The sequence below is a fragment of the Coregonus clupeaformis genome, chromosome 19 (assembly GCF_020615455.1).
Source record: "Coregonus clupeaformis isolate EN_2021a chromosome 19, ASM2061545v1, whole genome shotgun sequence".
In the NCBI taxonomy this organism is placed as follows: Eukaryota; Metazoa; Chordata; class Actinopteri; order Salmoniformes; family Salmonidae; genus Coregonus; species Coregonus clupeaformis.
The window spans coordinates 14885335-14907205 of NC_059210.1; the positions used below are offsets into that span (position 1 = coordinate 14885335).

The window sequence follows — 21871 nt, forward strand, 5'->3', positions numbered from 1 at the left end:
GAAGTTATATTCACAGTCCATATCTGTTGACCAGCTGTATAAACAGTCCATAAGCAGTCTTTTCTCATACTATTGTCAACAGTCCATCAGTTTTAATGATCTATATGCATAGTCTGCTAATTGTCTTGTGAAAGTCTGTGAAATCAGTCAGTAGTCCATGGTCAAACATGTCAACTCTGTCTGTGGCCTCAAGTTTGCTGAAGTCCATACATGTAGGGTGGCTGAAGGTAATATCCCTGTAGTGATGGCAGCCATGGAACCAGTCCTGGTGCAGGGTAGACAGGGAACAACTGTGGCTGTGGCTGTATACTGTAGCAGGAAGGGATACCAAGCTGATCATAGGTGATACGTCTTGGAGGGTGTCTCTCTCTTTGTGGCAGCTGGTAAGCTGGTTCCTCAGGTTCAGCAGCAGCAGTTAATGAAGGAAAGGCACTTAGTGGACGATCATCCAGCACATTTTCAGCAGGCAAGTTCATCTCCTCAGCAGGCAGTTCTTTAACTGTTGTTTTCTCCTCCAGCTGATTTTCAACAAGAGGCTGTGCTGGTAGCGTATCAGGAACTGGCACCGCAACTGTTTGTTTCACTGGTGGGGGCCTGTTTTCCGACTCTCTCGCTGGTTCAGCATACCTCTCAGGTACTGTAGGAGATGTGGGGACCTGTAGCGGCTCATGATGAAGGTCATATTCATCCCCGCTGTCTTCATCAGAATCTAGAGGCTGTGATCCAGGCTGATGTCTCTTTTTCTTACTTTTGTCATCTTTAGTCATTTCTGGTTGTCTCTCAAAAGGTAAGTGGTCACAGGACATGAGCAGGTTTCTGTGCAGGACCCGGGAGCGTCCCCTACCCTTTTCTGGTCTCAACTCATAAATCGGCAGGTCTGAACCCATTTGTCTCACTACTGTGTGAATTTGATCTTCCCAATAGTTACGGAGTTTGCCTGGTCCTCCTCTTGGTGTCAGGTTTTTAATCAGAACTCGCTCGCCAGGCTGTAGCACTGAACTCCTAACTTTAGTGTCATAGTACTTTTTACTTCTTTCAGCAGCTTTCTGAGCATTTTCATTTGCAATGGCGTATGCTTCTTCCATTCCTCGTTTCCAGTTCTCCACGTAGTCTCGCTGGTTACTGGAACCTGCCTCTGTGCACAATCCAAAGAACATATCAACTGGAAGCCTGGGTGATCTCCCAAACAGAAGATAAAATGGTGAATAGCCAGTCACTTCGCAACGGGTGCAGTTATAGGCATAAACCAGTTTGTTTAGAGACTCCTTCCAGTTTGACTTTTGTGTCTCAGTTAGTGTCTTTAGCATTTGCAACAATGTTCTGTTCATTCGTTCCACTTGACCGTTCCCCATCGGGTGGTAGGGTGTTGTTCTGGACCCCGCCATGCCACTGAGTTTCTTTAACTGATGGAACAACTGATTTTCGAATTCTCCCCCTTGGTCATGGTGGATGCGGGAGGGGAACCCAAACTTCAGGGCAAAGTCATTGAAGATGAGATTTGCAGCAGTTTTTCCTGACTTTGATGTGGTGGCGTAGGCTTGAGTGTAACGTGTAAAATGATCAACAATCACGAGGATGTACTCATATCCCCCTTTGCATCTGTCGAGATGGAGGAAATCTATACATACCAGTTCAAATGGCTGTGTTGTCACAATGTTTGTCAGAGGAGCTCTTGTTTCATGGCCTGGCTTTTTCTGCTTGACACAGCTACAAGTTTTAGTCACATAGTGCTCAATGTCAGATTGCATATAAGGCCAGAAGAAGCGGTCACGTACTAGTGATACAGTGCGGTCAGTACCTTGGTGTCCCATGTTATTGTGCAACTCTTCCATCACTTTACCTTTGTACTGCTCTGGTAGAACTAACTGCTTGCGGGCTGTAGTGATTCTGTAAAGAATACCATCACTGTCGATTGTCAATTTGTCCCATTCTCTGAATAGGCATTTTGTCTTTGGACTGAATTCCTTTTGCTCTTTAACTGGCGGTTTGGAACCAGACAGCTTGAAATCGAGCACAGGACGGATGACCGGATCAGACTCTTGTGCCTCTCTTATCCCCTCTTTTGGGATCGAGCTGATTGTTGCTGTAGTTGTCTCACCTTCAGCTGATACTGACATAGATGCAGCTGAAATTGACCAAGGCACAAAAGGCTCTTTCTGTACCTCTACTGCTTGTATAGTGGCGGCAATGGTGTCTGGTGGAAGCTCCTCAGAACATTCTCTCATCAGTGACTCTACATCCAGGGGCATCCTTGACAAAGCATCTGCATCACCGTTCTCTCTGCCTGGCCTGTACTTTATTGTAAAGTGGAAATCAGCCAATTCTGCAACCCACCTGGAAGTGGTTGCGTTCAGTTTTGCAGTAGACAGAATGTAGCTCAGCGGGTTGTTATCACTGTATACAGTGAAGGTCGGAGCATAGTACAAATAATCATGGAACTTATCAGTGATTGCCCATTTTAGAGCTAGAAATTCTAGCTTGCCAGAGTGGTAGTGATAGTTCTTCTCAGCTGCTGTTAAGGTTCGAGAGCCATAAGCAATGACCCTAAGCTTCCCATCTTGCTCTTGATAAAGAACTGCTCCCAAGCCTTGGTGTGACACATCAGTGTGTACAACAAATGGCTGAGTGAAGTCAGGGAAACCTAAGACTGGTGGGTGAAGCAGACACTCAATCAGCTGTTCAAGTGCCTGTTGATGCTGGTCAGTCCACAGGATTGGCTTGTTTGAGGGCACCACATGACTTACTTTCTTTGTTTTTGCTTTCCGTGGGTGGTCAGGTAATTTCTCTGAATCTGCTTTCAGGAGGTCATACAGACAGCTGGCCCTCCTAGAAAAGTCTTTGATGTACTGTCTGTAGTAAGTGAGTAAACCAAGCATTTTTTCTGAGCTGGCCCACAGTCTGTGGTCTGATCTCTTTCAATGCTCTTACTGCTTCAAAATCGGCTGGGTCAACTTTGCTGCCGTCTGCAGACACTATTCTGCCCAAATAACGGACCTGGGGTTTAAAGAGATCACACTTACTTGGCTTGAGTTTGATGCCATACTCTCTGAGACGCTGCAAAACCTTTTGCACATCATTCACATGGCTGTCGAAAGTTTTACTGAAAACTAGCGTGTCGTCCAGATAAGGAATGCAGATGTTGTCCCGGAGCCCTTCCAAACATTCCTCCATACAACGCTGAAAAGCTGCAGGAGCGTTCATGAGGCCGAATGGCATACGTATCCACTCATAGAGTCCCCATGGGGTCACAAATGCTGTCAGTGATCTGCTTTCTTCAGAGATGAACCCTTGGTGATATGCTTTTCCCTGATCTAAAAGGGAGAACCAGGAATTACCACCTAAACTGTCCATGATGTCCTGGACCCGAGGGATGGGCTGGCGGTCGGGATGTGTCTTTCTGTTCAGGTCTCTGTAATCTATACACAACCGGAGGGTCCCGTCCTTCTTCCTAACGCACACGACAGGTGAAGAATATGAAGAGTTTGACTTCCTAACCCAACCCTGGGCTATGAGGTCATGAAGGTAACCCTTCATCTCCTGATACAGTGGCCTGGGCACTGACATGTATGTGCGCTTGACTGGTTCAGAGTCCTTTAGAGAAATAGTCATTTTCAATCGTTCAATGCAGCCAATGTCATTGTCTGATCTGGAGAAGGAGTGACACTCTTCTCTAAGCATTTTCCTAACAACCTCTCTCTGTTCTTCGGTTAGGTGACTTAAACCTACTGGTGGATCCCACTGTTCAGTAGCAGTACATGGAGTTTGAACACTAGTGTGATTCACTGTGGCTGGGGTGACAGCTTTTTCAAAGACTTGGGCAGGTAACACAGTCATAATGGTTTGTACTGTACCGATTATGGTGCGTCCTAGCAGGGCAATGTCGTGGTCAGTGGGGTTAGAGACATCAAGCATGACAACTGGAAAAACACCTTTCTTAACTCTGACTAGTGTGTCAAAGAACTCAAGTTCATCTGGCCACTGCGGGTTCAGGTCTGGCTGGAAAAGCATTGTCATGTCATCTTTGAAAGGCTGGGAAGCTACCCGGCACTCAATCTGAATGCTACTGTGTTTTGGTACAGCAACCTTCTCTTTCTTGGTCTTCACTGCGTATTCATCTGTCTGTTCTGCGCTAACAGCCTGTATAAAAGCCCTCACCTTATTTCTTTTGAGGCTTGGGAAAGCTTTTTTCACTGTACTGTACCGTTTAGTCTTTTCGGTCATTGTCAGGATGTGCTCAATAACATTGAAACCTATGATGGGATGAGATAGGTGACAGCCTTTCATTACCAGCACTGGGATGATCAGTTCCTTCGTTTGGTCAGTTTCAGAGGCTAGCCGAAAAGTTGTTTCAATCCATCCCAGGTACGGCATTTCAGTCCCATTTGCTGCCGTCAATCTTAGATCATCAGGTGAGTCCAGAATTTCTGAAACATCCCTCAGCCTTGCGTTTGGGAGAGATTCCGCTTTCCATCGTTCATCAATGACCGATACCTGAGAGCCTGTGTCCCATAGAGCTTGGAGGTGGTGGCGATTCAGGTGACACTCAACAAGGCACTGTCTACCGACTAGCGAGGTGACCTTATGGGGGTGGCAACCTTGAGCTAGGGATGGTAAAGAGTGGGCATTTTCTTCTGTACAGGAAAGCTTTTCACAGGTAGAGTCCATTTTCAGGTGAGTGCATTTTTCCTTATGTTTAGTCCAATGTTGGTTTTGACATCCTTTGGAACAGTACAGTGTCTCTTTACATGATGAACATTGTTTCAGGTTCTCAAATGAATCTTCTCTGGCACAATTTGCACATTTCTGGGACTTTTTGGTAGCTACGGTTAACACTTGTCCCTCAGCGGTAACCCTTCCCCGTTTAAAGGGGCCTCTTTGGATGGTCTGACTCCCCGGATTTTACATCCAGCTTGAAAATGTTCCCCACTCCCACATCGGAAGCAGTGTGTGCAGCGTGCATCTGTTCTGGCCTGCTGGCAGACAAAACACCTCCTTGGAGCTTGAGCAGAGCGGTTGGTATACAGGTTAGGTGCATATTGATACTGCGCAGGGTCAGGTGCTTGGGGCTGACTGTAGTTGCTGTAATACTGCTGCTGGGAAACAGGTGGCTGGGGGTCCCTATCTGGCCTCCTAACTGGAAGTGGGGCATGGGCATAAGGCGATGACTGAAACATAGGCTGCTGTAATGTCTCCTTAATCTGAGCAATCTCTGCACTGAGACCTTTTAGGGAAGCTACACCTGTCTTAAGTTCAGCTAACTCTGTTAACAGTTCTGCGGGTATCTTAGCTTTGGCTTCCTTCACAGGACACTTTGCAGATGGCGTATCTTCTAACTGAACTACACTTACAGTTGTAGCAGGCTGTGGGGCATTAAAAACGCTTTTTGTTTCGTCTTTCTATCTCATTAGCACAAGCAATGTTAAGCTTCTCTAGCAAAACCTCATCTGATGTTTCGCTATCAAGCAGGAGAGGCTGCATGTCTATCCTGATACTGTCACTCTGGAGACCTGTAAGGACTGTGTGTAAACACATGCGCTGGACTAGAGCAGGGTCATACTTAAGCCCTGATTCTGACTCCTGGGACGCAAATAGTACTTTCTGCCTCAAATCTAAGACGCGCATCAGGAAGCTTTGAGGGGTCTCCTTGCTATGCTGTGCTTCTGAAGCTAGCTGTTTGTAAAGCTCTGTTGCACTCTTCTCTTGGAAGTGGGAACGCAGGATGCATCTAAGTGTGGGAAGAGTTAGCTGGGGTTTACCTTCCAAGTAGCTGCGTAGCTGTGAGCCTGGAGAAATAGCCCTGATTACTGCGTCTACTATTTCTACCTCAGGATAGCCTCTGTTAAGTCCATTCTCAATCTGATGGGCAAGGCTGGAAAAAGTCAGTTTATCTTTCTGGCCCGGTTCACCTATCTGACCAGACATTTTTAACTCTTTGCGCCAGTATGAGCCGGGCTGTGCACTGGGTGAGAGCTGCATGCTCCTCTGAAGATGGGCAGGGGGTTGGGGCTGGCGCAGAGAATCACTGGCTTGGTCTGCAGTACTCTGCTCAGTTCCCACCCCTTGTTGTGGGGTTACAGTTCTCAGTCCCTCTATTCTGTGATGTGTTCTGGCTGTTTCAATATCATGGTCAGTTTGCCCTGTCTTGCTATCTATGCCACTGATCATCTCTGTCATTTTGTCTTTAAGTAACAATAATTCCGACATGCCGCCATCTTCTAACTCTGCAACTTCCTCTCTTTCAAGGAACATCATAATGTGAGTCATCAATGATATGCGGGATTTGTCTTGAACAACTCTTCTCTGTTCGCCTGATATGTCAAGGAAATCACATACGTCTAGTAACTTGTCTTTAGTCAGGGTTTGCAATTCTCCTACTACCTCTTCCTGTAGTTCTTCCAAGGCGGTTGTCATGTTGACAGGACAGGAGGAACCTTTACTGTGCAGGAGTTGACTCTGAATTAGATGGTCCTTACTGTCTCTGATGGTCTCTCAACGGCCTCAGTTGACACGTACTTAACCACCAACTTCCAGCTCCCCTCGAACAGCAACACTTTCCTCACTGCAGCCTGCCTGGGTTGTTATGTAGGGATTTAGCTGGCTCAGAATTCAGCGACCAGGATGTGGAAGCCGGACATCTGAGCAGCAATCTCAGCGGAGCCTCCAAAATGTTACACCCCTGAAAAAGGGGAGAAATAATCACGAACGTGACGCAGTTATGTTTCCTCACTGACAAATTTAGTGTAATGATAAAAAGACCGCGATTTCCCCAGGAAGTTGGGTGGAGACCAGAGCAATCGATCTCAGGCTCATAGATTAAGAGCATTTAGTAGATCACAGATGAACACTTTTACCCTTAAATTAGGCACCACAAAATAAAGTAGTCAATATAACATTTACACATTCCTCTTACAATATTAACCCTTTGACTCTTGACGGATTTTAAACACATTTATGCATTTTATCAATCTCTATGAACTAGTACTGGATGCATAATCTTTTTAACCTTAGATATTTTAAGATCCTTACATACCATGAACTTACTAATACTTTTTAGTGTATAACAGGCTATGAATATGTCCTTTAACCTGTCACACCATATCCACCAACTGTGGGGAAGCACAACTGCAAAACCTAGCTCCATTTTATTTTAGAATTGGAGATATTTAGGCCTACAGATTTAGTTATCCATTTCCCACTACGGAAACCCGGGCCGACTTAAGAAATCATAGGCCCCTGACTCACAGAATCTACACACAATACCCCATAATTACAAAGCAAAAACAGGTTTTTAGATTTTTTGGCAAAATTATTAAAAATAAAAAACAGAAATACATTATTTAAATAAGTATTCAGACCCTTTGCTATGAGACTTGAAACTGAGCATCCTGTTTCCATTAATCATAATTGAGATGTTTTTACAACTTGATTGGTGTCCACCTGTGGAAAATTCAATTGATTGGACATTATTTGGAAAGGCACACACCTGTCTTTATAAGGTCCCACAGCTGACAGTGCATGTCAGAGCAAAAACCAAGCCATGAGGTCGAAGGTATTGTCCGTAGAGAGGATTGTGTCAAGGCACAGATCTGAAATGGAAGAAGTTTGGAACCACCTAGACTCTTCCTAGAGCTGGCCGCCCAGCCAAACTGAGCAATTGGTGGAGAATGGCCTCGGTCAGGGAGGTGACCAGGAACCCGATGGTCACTCTGACAGAGCTCTAGAGTTCCTTTGTGGAGATGGGAGAACCTTCTAGGACAACCATCTCTGCAGCACTCCACCAATCAGGCCTTTATGGTAGAGTGGCCAGACAGAAGCCACTCTTCAGTAAAAGGCACATGACAGCCCGCTTGGAGTTTGCCAAAAGACACCTAAAGACTCTCAGACCATGAGAAACAAGATTCATGCTGTGTGGATGTTTCAGTGGCAGAGACTGGAGACTAGTCAGGATAGAGGGAAAGATGAACGGAGCAAAGTACAGAGAGATCCTTGATGAAAACCTGCTCCAGAGCGCTCAGGACCTCAGACTTGGGCGAAGTTTCACCTTCCAACAAGACAACAGCGCTAAGCACACAGCCAAGACAACGCAGGAGTGGCTTCGGGACAAGTCTCTGAATGTCCTTGAGTGGCCCAGCCAGAGCACAGACTTGAACCGATCAAATATCTCTGGAGAGACCTGACAATAGCTGTGCAGCAACGCTCTCCTTCCAGCCTGACAGACCTTGAGAGGATCTGCAGAGAAGACTGGGAGAAACTCCCCAAATACAGGTGTGCCAAGCTTGTAGAGTCATACCCAAGAAGACACAAGGCTGTAATCGCTGCCAAAGGTGCTTCAACAAAGTACCTACGTAAATGTGATATTTAATTTTCTTATTTTTAATACATTTGCAAAAATGTCTAAAAAACGGTTTTTGCTTTGTCATTATGGGGTATTGTGCGTAGATTGATGAGGGGAAAAAACATTTTAATCAATTTTAAAATAAGGTTGTAACGTAACAAAATATGGAAAAAGTCAAGGGGTCTGAATACTTTCCAAATGCACTCTATATCAATATGTTTCCAATGCCATTTCTCGCAGACATGTTGCTTCTTCACTGTGACACATTTTACTAAAATTAGATTTGCTCACTTCCTGCGTCCTGTCTCCTCTCTCGCATCCGTTTGAAAAGGTGAGAGTTAATCGAGGAAAGTCGGCGAGGAGAGTGAACGTGGATAGTTTACAGGGGTGGATCCCAAAATAACTGTGTAAAGTGCTCAAAACTTGCTGTGTAAAGTGCTCAAAACTTTACAAAATAACTGTGTAAAGTGCTCAAAACAAATTAAGTTAGTTGCACAATACATTTTATAGATGTGGTCCTCTGTGGTCCTCTGTAGCTCAGCTGGTAGAGCACGGCGCTTGAAACGCCAAGGTAGTGGGTTCAATCCCCGGGACCACCCATACACAAAAAAAATGTATGCACGCATGACTGTAAGTCGCTTTGGATAAAAGCGTCTGCTAAATGGCATATTATTATTATATAGATAAAACAAAACGTTGTTTTTAAACGTGCATGTTTTTCACCTTTGACAAAACAAAAGCTGAATCAAAGGAGCTGATTTCAAAACTCTTCCGCGATAGGATACACATGACAATCCTCAATGAAAGGTGGTTATAGAGAAGGGGAGGATACTTCCGTTTGCCTACTAACGAATTGACACACTCCTTGACCATTTGACCACTTATCGGTTTTCGGGTCATGGAGGAAAGAGGATGAAAAAGAGAGGATGGAGGACGGTCTTTTGCCCAAAGAAGAATCTCCCCATGTCCTCATCCTTCCTTGCCATCCAAGACGGTAGTTCCCACTGCTTTCCTGCCATGACAATGATATTTAATGTATGCCCACTAATACAAAAATAAGTTGACTAAAATCCCATATTAAGCTCATATAACTTCTTGAATTTTCGACTTCGTTTCACAACTTCTGTTTTTCTTCCTGTTTGAAACGTCAGCAAAAATACGAACGACAGCCCGAGAAACACAATACAGTGTGCGCAATGCTACTAAAAAAAGAGCCAAGTTAACAAACAGATCACCGACCATTTCGAATCCCACCGTACCTTCTCCGCTCTGCAATGCGGTTTCCGAGCTGGTCATGGGTGCACCTCAGCCACGCTCAAAGTCCTAAACGATATTATAACCACAATCGATGAAAGACAGTACTGCGCATCAGTCTTCATCGACCTAGCCAAGGCTTTCGACTCTGTCAACCACCGCATTCTTATTGGCATACTAAATAGCCTTGGTTTCTCTAATGACTGCCTCGCCTGGTTCACCAACTACTTCTCAGATAGAGTTCAATGTGTCCAATCGGAGGGCCTGTTGTCTGGACCACTGGCCGTCTCTATGGGGGTTACATTCTCGGGCCGACTCTGTTCTCTGTGTATATCAATGATGTCGCTCTTGCTGCTGGTGATGCTCGGATCCACCTCTATGCGGACGACACCATTTTGTAAACATCTGTCCTTCATTGGACACTGTGTTAACAAACCTCCAAATGAGCTTCAACGCCATACAACACTCCTTCCGTAGCTTCCAACTGCTCTTAAACACTAGTAAAACTAAATGCATGCTCTTCAACCGAACGCTGCTTGCACCCGCCCACCCGACTAGAATCACTACTCTCGGTGGGTCTGACCTAGAGTATGTGGACAACTACAAATACCTAGGTGTCTGGTTAGACTGTAAACTCTCCTTCCAGACTCACATTAAGCATCTCCAATCAAAAGTTAGATCTAGAATTGGCTTCCTATTTCGCAACAAAGCCTCCTTCACTCATGCCCTCGTAAAACTGACTATTTTACCGATCCTTGAATTCGGCGATGTCATTTACAAAATAGCCTCTAACACTCTACTCAGCAAATTGGATGTAGTCTATCACAGTGCCATCCATTTTGTCACCAAAGACTCATATACTACCCACCATTGTGACCTGTTCGCTCTTGTTGGCTGGCCCTCACTACATATTCGTCGCCAAACCCACTGGCTCCAGGTCCTCTATAAATCACTGCTCGGCAAATCCCTGTCTTATCTTAGTTGACTGGTCACCATAGCAACACCCATCCATAGTCTGCGCTCCAGCAGGTATATCTATCTGGTCATCCCCAAAGCCAACACCTCTTTTGGCCGCCATTCCTTCCAGTTCTCTGCTGTCAATGACTGGAACGAACTGCAAAAATCTCTGAAGCTGGAGACTCTTATCTCCCTCACTAACTTTAAGTGTCATTTGTCAGAGCAGCTTACCGATCACTGCACCTGTACACAGCCATTCTGAATTTAGCCCACCCAACTACCTCATCCCCATATTGTTATTTATTTAGCTATTTTGCACCCCAGGATCTCTATTTGCACATCATCTTTTGCACATCTATCATTCCAGTGTTAATACGAAATGTTAACTATTTTGCACTTATGGCCTATTTATTGCCTTACCTCCATAACTTGCTACATTTGCACACACTGTATATATATTTTCTGTTGTATTTTTGACTTTATGTTTTGTTTACCCCATATGTAAACTCTGTGTTGTTGTTTTATCGCACTGCATTGCTTTATCTTGGCCAGGTCGCAGTTGTAAATGAGAACTTGTTCTCAACTGGCTTACCTGGTTAAATAAAGGTTAAATAAAAAATAAAAAAAATGCATCTGAAGTTAATTTCTACAACATTATGGTAAAATTATAACCAAAGTAAATGGTACAATGTGTTTATAATATAACTTTTTACAGCTCCTAGACTGTACCTTTTATAATGCAATATAATTTGGGCTTTCTTCAAGTCTTCTGCACTAGATGGAGACATTGAGACATATCATTCCATAATACAATGTGGCCAATCCATTTTAAACAGTCTATGGGCCAATTATTACATGGATAATTTATATTGAACACAATCAATACATATTACATATTTTTCTTTTTTTTTACACATTTTTTAAGTACATTCACTCACATTCAGACATTAAAAACCCACACAGACGTCCAAAAATGAGTACTTTACACCATGTCAAGAGTTTATTTGACAGTATTTCAGAATATCTTTAGGTAAACCATTTTTTTTGCTCTTTTTTTGCAAAATGTTATATTTCAGTACTGTCACATTTCATAAAAATAGTTGTTCAGTAAATCATATTTTGTAAGAATACAGCTATACAGGGTGGATAATACATGGTTAAGATGACACGGGTATACTGAGCTTAATGGGGGATTCATGAACATGTCATCCTTCAGATTTATCATTAGTCATCTTTTTTTCTATATACAACAGGCAGGCAGGGGACAGCCTCAACGGACACACTGAAGGCTGAGCGATATCGTCCGCATTCCTAGCTGACTACATTGCAGACCCATGCCAGATCTCACAACGACTGGATAGGTGTTTAACATATCACCTAACCACATCATATGATAAAGCAGTCTGATGCCCGACTGCACAGTCTACGATGTGGCACAACCATTGGTGGATGCAATGCATGTAGTGGCCTGGAACTTGACCAGTATCAGTTCTTTCTTTATTTTTTACCATATAAATCATATGTTTATCATCTGGACTGGAACACTGCACTCCGTCTAGTGAATCTGCATTGAGAGAAATACAGTATGAGTCTTCTTTTTTGGTGCAAACATGGAGGGCTCTACATGTCTACAGCTAGCCTCTGCTACAGGCTATATATCATCCCCATAGGAAAGGCTAAAGTCCACTTTACTCAAACAATATATTTTGTGGCACTGTAAAGTTGTGATGTTTCTAAATGTATTCTGACACTGTTAGCCAAACATAGACGGTAGGCTTACATCTTGGCACTAGCCACTTCTGACGTGCTGTCTGATATGTGTACTGTACAGTATATTGTAATTACTCAGACCACTTAGGCATTCTGCTCCCTCATGCAAAACCCCCCGCTACCGATCACTAGGTTAACAGCTCTGCTCTACTTCCAGTAAGGCACTCCGCCCCACCTCATATCCCATGTATCCCTCTGCTCCTCAATGACTCGTATGCCCGCCCCTCCCACAGTGGTGTGGTTCATGTAGCACAGTAAAAGGCATAGAAATGGGAAATATAGAATGGACAGCTAGAGTTCTCTGTTTCACGTGCTGCTGATACATAGCCCATCTAAAGATGACCATAGAAATGTAATCTAGATAGTTTATTTCTATGAACATGACTGACTGCATGACTGATTGATGAACGTTGGTGTATTAAGACTCGCAGAAAACTGATACGATTTCCTAAACAATGGATTTAAACACTTTGAAAGTTCGATTTGACTCAATAATGGACAATTTTTAACACTTGCAAGTTCCATTCGACAAATAAAATGACACAAATACCCAACTGTTAGCTACAGGTAACTGCCAAAATAATGAAAACAATTGAGTAAATGAGGGATACAAAGTATATTGAAAGTAGGTGCTTCCACACAGGTGTGGTTCCTGAGTTAATTAAGCAATTAACATCCCATCATGCTAATTGTCATGTATAAAAATGCTGGGCAGGCCATTATTTTGACAATTTGGCCCATCCACAGGGCACGAGTGGTCACTGAATGGTTTGATGAGCATGAAAATGATGTAAACCATATGTCATGGCCGTCTTAGTCACCAGATGTCATCCCAATTTAACACTTATTGGAGATTCTAGAGCGGTGCCTGAGACAGCGTTTTCCAACACCATCAACAAAACACCAAATTATGGAATTTCTGGTAGAATCTATGCCAATGTGCATTGAAGCTGTTCTGTCTCGTGGTGACCCAATGCCCTATTAAGACACGTTATGTTGGTGTTTCCTTTATTTTGACAGTTACCTGTACCAAGTGAGGATGTCCACTCTACATTCTACTTCTAGGAGAATTTTGAGCTCCTGTTTGATGATGGTGGTTCATGTCCATGCACAAGATCACTGAGGGCGCATTCCACTGCCCAGCCGTTGCTGATGCCGGCCAGATCTTACAGCGCCTGGATAGGTATTTTACGAATCAGCTAACCGGATCATATGCTATAGCAATCTGTCAGTCAATGACACAGTCGATAACATGGCACGTAACCATTGGTTGATGCACGCAACGTCTGAGCTGGGGAACGTGACCTGCACCACTCTGTAGTCCCCTGTCAGCTGACTTCACACAGAGTCTTTAATATGTAGTAATAATAAGAGGAGGCCATGGAAATATGATTCTTGAAATATGGTCCCGATATCAGTTTTTTTATTTTCATCTAAAATGTATCTAACTACAACAATGCATAAAAAACACCACTAGGCATATTTTTGGGAGATGAACAAATTTACATATTTTTCCCATTTGTACATTTACAGTATATATGATATATCAATAGGCATGTATGATGCCTCGTCGACAGAGCTCTGTCTGTCATGTTAGTGCCATGTCCAAAAAGGGTTCACATTTCAGGAGCATTTTAAATTAACATCCCTCCCTCCATCAGTTCTGTAATCTCATATTTCTCTCCATTGCACAGAAAGTTAAACGATAGGCAAACCACCTCAATATTCCGCTCTCTCTTTATATAAGTGTCATCCCATCAGTGGTTGAAACTGACCATCCATTTTAGGTCTGATAGGGTTGACTGGTTAAACTAGGAACATGTCGATGGCTCACCTTGGCCCAGACCCAAAGAGCCTAGCGGGATAGCAAAGGGATTTGTATCATCAGGTTTCAAAATGACCACCTGGACTAAAGCGTTGAGTTGAGCGAGTCCTCTTTATGTTTACACACACACCAGCTGTAATATGTCCTTCGGTTTTGAAGGTGATCTGTATAACCATCTTGAAAGAGGGAACGACAAGAAGAAAACGGCTTTTTGATTTCAAAGAGCGAGAGAGAGAATAAAAGATCCCTCTGGCATCTGATGGTGTGAGTGGTAGGTTGGATTTGGGAGCCTATGTACAGCCAGCCAGTCCAACCCAGTCAGAATCCAGTCTGATCCAATGTAAACCAGTCTTATTCGGATTCATTTTCCCTGCAGACAGTGTAGGTCCAGGACCTCAGGATGCCTGGCAGTCTGTCAGCCCCAGGTGGGTTCCAGGGCCCTAGGAAGTCAGCTGCACTCCTGCCTGCAGGGCCGTCCAGCAGAGCCCGCCGTGGCCAGGGAGCCCTTCCTTGTCCCTTGCCTGCAGACCTCTCAGCTCAGGCCCCTCCTTGAGGTTCTTGCGTCCCTCCCCACGGTCCTAACTGCCTCCGTTCAGACTCACACACAGGTAGGAAGAGTCCCAGGGCCATGCGGTGGCATTTGGATCCTGCGTGGGTGTGTGCTGCTGCTCTCCCTCCTCTCCGCGGATCTCCATCTAGCTTTGGGGGGCCGCGGCGGAGGTTGGGGCTCTCGGGGTCCCCCCTCCACCTCCTCAGGCCTCTGCGGTGTTCCTTGTCCACGGACGGTGCACCTGGGCTGGGTGGACCTGCCACCTGAAGCCCCTTTCGTGGTGTTGGGGTCTGGAGCCGTACGCAGTGTGGCCTCTAGAGGGAGCTGGTGGGGGGAGTCTGGGGTGGAGGCTGGATGGGATGAGAAAGATGAGGTGGGCGGCTGCAGGGGGTCAAGGCTCACTTCCTGCAGGGCAGAGAGGTCTGGAGGAAGGGCATCCCAGGGGGAGGCACTGTCTACTGAGAGAGGAGGAGACTCACACTACAGGTTGATACGCAGTGACAAGCACACACACACACGCAGGCAAGTACACAAACACACACATGCAGGCAAGTACACAAACACACACGCGCACACGCCTACAAAGCTGATCGTTTTGCCTATGGATAGATAGTGATGAAGAGGAAAGAAGAGGAGAAGAATATATATATTATTATTATTATCGCTCTATCGTCTTCTCATGTATCCACACCCAGATCTCTGTTCACACACACATACAGCTACAATATCATCACCAGGACAGTCAGGACTATATAGATTTAGATCATTATTGTCTGCGTCCCAAATGGCACCCTATTTCCTATATAATGCACTACTTTTGACCAGAGCCTCATATAGGGAATAGGGGTGCCATTTGGGACGCATGCTGTGTGACAAGAATAACTTTCTGTGAGTGAAGAGGTGTGTGTGTGTGTATGTGAGAACGGCCCTGGCCAACACTGAGAGCAGTTTCACTCTACTGAGGGTGCACTTCACTGCACACTCTACCGTGGTGGTGGTCCTCTTCAGACCTGCTAGTTTCTTCGACTGAGACCACCAGAACCAAACACAAGCCTGATCGTCTCAACATAAAAACAGATATTACCACACACATGCACGCACTTACGCACAGACACACGCAGTGACAGACACACACATGTGCATACACACACATGTAGGATATACGCACACACGTCAGCATGCACACAACTAGGGTTCACGCCCGCACACACACACTTGCACGCACTCACACACACACGCAAGCGCACAAACACACACAAGCACAGATTTAAATTAGAGTCAGAATGGAGAGAAAGACATGCAGCTTTTCACGAACCGTGTCTTTAGAGTGGCCCATTAGGAAGAAATAGGGGGAGCTTAGCGTGTCACTTTTCATGCACATGGAGAGGTTGGAAGGTACCATTCCTAAGGGAAGGGGAGTAAAAGCCTATACCAATCATTAGAGTTAAAGCAGGGGTTAAAAACAGACCCTTTCACTACTGTGTACCTCACAAAGTATAGTTTGATACGCAGAAAGCATCGGCAGAAGACTGGACATGGGTTATACTTGAGAGAAATACAGAGGACAGAAGAATATGGACAAAAGAGCACACATAAAGTAGATGTTGTTTCAATGTCGGGTTATGGAAGCAGATTGAATTAGCTAAAGCTTGTGTTGTATCAGTTAATATATATTTCAGGTTCAACAGAGCAGCAGAAGTAAGTGCAGGTAGTTATGAAAAATGTCAGGTATTATCTGCTGTTTATAGCACACATCATGCAAATAACTGTCGGTCTCACGGTAATTGACCACTAATTAGCATAAACACTTTTAGCATCTCCGGGCTTCCACGCATAACATACAAGCCACTGATGCTGACCTTTAGGAAAATCTACATTTTAAAAAGTCTCATAAATCCATTTAATATAGCCTACACCATCACAATAAATCTATTATTTATTTTAGGCAGGTCTAAAGAAACATTATGATATGAAGAAAATGTTGCCTATTTCAGAAGAACAGACTAGCATATTCTGAGCTGTCCTTATGTTAGGTCGTGATCTGGCTATGCCATATGGCTGTGGGCTACACTAGTTCATTTAGCAGATAAGATTTGCTTATAATTCCCATAGCATTATTTATATTATTTTGTAGTAAGAAGAATACAACTGAACATAGCTGAATAAAATAGAAAGGATATTTTTCTTAAACGATTTCCGAGGGAGTGCGCACATGCAGCTATTCTGTGTTGAGCGGTTAACAAAGTGATAATTTGAAACAGGTATATGCATAATTTAGAGTTATTTATGCAACTGTATGGTGCGACTCTACTGATGATTTGAAATAAGATGCATGAAAGGCCTAGTTGTGAATGAAAGACTAATGAAGTGTGTGTGCTCTGCTCTGTTTCTTGCGCAGGCTGCACACACTTCATCAGTCTCTCATTCACAATTTGACAAGCACTTGATAATATTCTCACCAATCAGACTTTTCTCTATTGAATCTTGTCTTTACATATACTAAATAATATATGTGTGAAATTAGTTTTGATTTAGAATGGGCCATTATCATGCACCTGTTAGAACAGGTGCAGGGGAAAAAAAGACCTCATCCGTATGCACTTGAATAGCGAATGGAGGCCGCTTTTCCCGAAGTTCATTTTCATGCCAGCCAGGTAGGCTACTCAGCTTGTAAAGTAAAGCAATGTGCTTAATATTGGGAAAGTTGAAAACTTATTTCATTCTATGCATGAACCAGCTATGAGGAGCTGACTCTCCTTGCACAACAGGTGATCCTATTCCGCTCAAACTCTGAAGGCCAGGGTAAATCATGAAGTGTTTGATTTGCCTGTCAATGGCGTTTGCATTGAGGGACAATAGAGCGCTGAGTACCAGGGCATTAGCGACTGACCGTTAACAAGTTTGGTAGGCTACTAATGACCATCAGCTGCATCAGAGCACAGTTTTGGAGAAGCCTAGTTACTGTGACTCAACATTCAAGTGGACTTTGACTGCTGTCATGACTCGTGACTGCCGGTGGTTGTAACATTTGTAGTGGTCTGCGTTAGTGTGTTGTGTGAGTGTGTGAGAGAGAGAGACAGAGAGACAGAGACAGAGAGAGCGAGAGAGAGAGAGAGAGAGAGAGAGAGAGAGAGAGAGAGAGAGACAGGGAACAATAAATAAAAAATGAGAGCAAGAAAGAGAAAAAAAAAAGTTCTTTTTTTTATCAAAGCGAGAGAAAACTGGATCAAGCGAGAGAAGGAAAGAGCGAGAGTGAGAAATAAATATGGGAGGTGTATTTGGGGGATACCCACCATACTCAGGCACCTGTCCCGTGCCTCTCTTCAGCAGCAGTCTCACCCGCCTCCCCCCCGCCTTGATCAGCTCGATGGCCCGGGCGTGAGTCATGTCTCGGGTACTGTCCCCATTTATCTCAATGATTTGATCCCCCACCTGAGAGAGAGAGTGAAAGATAGTTACCATACGACAGACCACGTATTCACCCTGCACACCCTAATTGACAAAGAAACAAACCAAAACAAAGGCAAATCCTTCTCATGCTTGGTTGATAAAAAAAATAAGCTTTTGACTCAATTTGGCATGAGGGTCTGCTATACAAATTGATGGAAATTGGTGTTGGGGGAAAAAAATACATGTACACAAACAACAAGTGTGTGGTTAAAATTGGCAAAATAACACACACATTTCTTTCCAAAGGGCTGTGTGGTGAGACAGGGATGCAGCTTAAGCCCCACCTCTTTAACATACGTATCAACGAATTGGCGAGGGGACTAGAACAGTCTGCAGCACCTGGCCTCACCCTACTATCTGAAGTCAAATGTCTACTGTTTGCACCTAGATCTTCTGCACAGATTCTGTCAGACCTGGGCCCTGACAGTAAATATCAGTAAGACACAAATAATGGTGTTCCAGAAAAGGTCCAGTTGCCAGGACCACAAATACAAATTCCATCTAGACACTGTTGCTCTAGAGCACACAAAAAATATATAGTGCACTACTTTTCACCAGAGCCCTATGGGGCCTAAACATCAGTGTCATAGGTAACTTCCACAAAGCTGTGAACGATCTGGCCTTCTATGCCATCAAAAGGAACCTAAAATTCGACATACCAATTAGGATCTGGCTAGAAATACTTGAATCAGTTATAGAACCCATTGCCCTTTATGGTTGTGAGGTCTGGGGTCCGATCACCAACCAATAATTCACAAAATGGGACAAACACCAAATTGAGACTCTGCATGCAGAATTCTGCAAAAATATCCTCAGTGTACAATGTAAAACACCAAATAATGCATGAAGAGCAGAATTAGGCTGATACCCGCTAATGATCAAAATCCAGAAAAGAGCCGTTAAAATCTACAACCACCTAAAAGGAAGCGATTCCCAATCCTTCCATAACAAAGCCATCACATACAGAGAGATTAACCTGGAGAAGAGCCCCCTAAGCAAGCTGGTCCTGGGGCTCTGTTCAGACCCCACAGAGCCCCAGTACAGCAACACAATTAGACCCAACCAAAAATATATAATTACCATGCCAATAAAGCCCTTAAATTGAATTGAATTGATAGGGGGGAGAGGCAGTGAGAGAGAGATTGAGAGAGACAGAGAGAGAGATTGAGAGAGACAGAGAGAAAGATTGAGAGAGACAGAGAGAGAGATTGAGAGAGACAGAGAGAGAGAGATTGAGAGAGAGAAATTGAGAGAGAGAGAGAGAGAGAGAGAGAGAGAGAGAGAGAGAGAGAGAGAGAGAGAGAGAGAGAGAGAGAGAGAGAGAGAGAGAGAGAGAGAGAGAGAGCAATACATATAGAGATTAAGGATGGAACAGGATGAGCATTGAAAGTGGTCATATTGTATGAGGTACTGCATCACTATTGAGCTCAAAAATAATGTTGCTGCGCATAGGACAAGAAGTGTTATCACTTACCCTCATTCTGCCATTGCGGATGGCCGGCCCGTCCTCGGCGAGCCGCAGCACAAACAGATCCATCTTGTACTCCCGCCCCCCACGGATACTGAAGCCAAAACCCTTCACACTCTTCTCCAGCTCTACTGTGAAGTAGTCAAAGTCCTGTGCACAACACACAACCAATAAATAATACTCATTAATAGCCAACCTGTAACCTGTCTGTAGTCTGGGATGTGTAGTTCTACATGTCTGTAATATGGGATGCTGGGGTATGTAGTCTTACCTGTGGTGTGTAGTAGGGGATTCTCGGATCGGCAGTCTTACCTGTGGTCTGAAGTCTGGGGAAACTGTGCCAGTGGAAGCTGTGCAGCTTTTGAGTGTTGTTTGTACTAGGGAATTCTGGGCTACGTAGTAGTACATATGCTGTGTACTGTAGTAGGGAAGTCTGGGTTATTCAGTCTTACCTGTGGTCTGAAGTCTGGGGGAAACTGTGCCAGAGGGAACTGTGCAGCGAGTGTTGTCGAGTGCTGTCTGTAGTCGATGAGGGGAGGAGGGTGCCGGTAGTCCAGCGTGGGTGGCTGCCGGTAATCAGCCACTGGAGGGTGCCGGTAGTCAACGGGGGGCTGCCGGTAGTCGGTGAACGGAGGCTGGCGGATGTCTGGTTTCACGTCCTGCCTGGCTTTCACCTCTGACCTGTGGACAAAAGACAGAGGGATGACTGTCTACGTCCCAAATGGCACCCTATTCCCTTTGTAGTGCACGCACACGCACAAACACATACACACACACACACACACACACACACAAGACCTTCAGACTTTAACTCTCTCTCTAACCCTGGGAGTTAGAGGCAGAAACTGTGGGACTCTCTAGCTCTTTCAATGGGCACCCTTCCCCCGACCTTAGGGTCCACATCACTAAGGACCTATCATGGTCCAAACACATCAATACAGTCGTGAAGAGGGCACGACAACGCTTCTTCCCCCTCAGGAGGCTGAAAAGATTTGGCATGATTCTCAAAAGTTTCTACAGCTGCACCATTGATAGCATCTTCACTGGCTGCATCACTGCTTGGTATGGCAACTGCTCGGCATCCGACCGTAAGGAGCTACAGAGAGTGGTGCGTACGGCCCAGTACATCACTGGAGCCGAGCTCCCTGCCATCCAGGACCTCTATACCAGACGGTTTCAGAGGAAGGCCCTAAAAACTGTCTAAGACTCCAGCCCCCCCAAGTCTGAGACTGTTCTCTCTGCTACCGCATGGCAAGCGATACCAGAGCACTAAGTCTGAGATCAAAAGGCCCCTGAACAGCTTCTACCCCCAAGTCATAAGACTGCCGAACAGTTCACCCGGACTATTTGTATTGACCACATTTTTTTTGCACTGACTCTCTTGCACTGGCTCTATGCACACTCACTTGACTCTACCCACACACTCACACATACTACACTGACACTCCAACACAAACAAACACACAAACATACGCTCACACACACAAAACACAACCACACATGCATATTGACGCCACACACACACACTCACACAGACACACTTTCACACACTTTCACACTCTTCACATACACTGCTGTTACTCTGTTTATTATCGATCCTGATTACCTAGTCACATTTACACCTAACTACATGTACATATTACCTCAATTACCTCAACTACCTCGTACCCCTGCACATTGACTCGGTAGTGGTTCTCCTTGTATACAGCCTCATTATTGTTATTTTATTGTGTTACTATCTCCTTTTTTTATTTATCACCTTTTTTTTTTTTACTCTGCATTGTTGGGAAACGGCTTGTAAGTAAGCATTTCATGGTAAAGTCTGCACCTGTTGTATTTGGCACATGTGACAAATACAATTTTATTTGATTTAGCGCGGTACTGCTAGCTGCTATTGTCTATACAGCCATACTGTGTACTATGGTAGCCCCACTAGCCAATGCTATTAGCTCTACTGTGTAGTAACCCATTGCCTTTGGCCTACTAGCCTAGCGTGCTAGCATGGTTCCTTATTATGTGTTAGGTTAGCCTAGCCCCTGTGCATAGCCCCTTTGCTATGTTTAGCCTGTTAGCCCTTTGTTAATATCTTAGCGCTGTATATATGCCATTACTCTCTATTGCTGCCTATGTTGCTACCATAGCATTGCTATTGCTATAGCTTTACTGCTAAATAACATATTGTAATACACTGTGTATTTCTGTCTGTTTTAGAAACCACTTACACTATTCACATTCAATCTCCATCCAATCTGTCCTGTGTGG

General features: G+C 44.5%; 1 protein-coding gene across 1 annotated transcript in view; it reads right to left on the reverse strand.

The window, feature by feature from the left end:
- Nucleotides 1-13705: 13705 nt before the first annotated feature.
- Nucleotides 13706-21871, reverse strand: part of LOC121531185 (membrane-associated guanylate kinase, WW and PDZ domain-containing protein 2) — a 338801-nt gene continuing 330635 nt past the window's right edge. The window contains exons 19-22 of the mRNA XM_045205201.1: nucleotides 20062-20290; nucleotides 19616-19759; nucleotides 17985-18123; nucleotides 13706-15146 (exon numbers count right to left, since the gene is read on the reverse strand). Of these exons, the coding sequence (XP_045061136.1) occupies nucleotides 14740-15146; nucleotides 17985-18123; nucleotides 19616-19759; nucleotides 20062-20290 (919 nt within the window). The 3' untranslated portion in view covers nucleotides 13706-14739. The remainder of the gene's footprint in view (nucleotides 15147-17984; nucleotides 18124-19615; nucleotides 19760-20061; nucleotides 20291-21871) is intronic.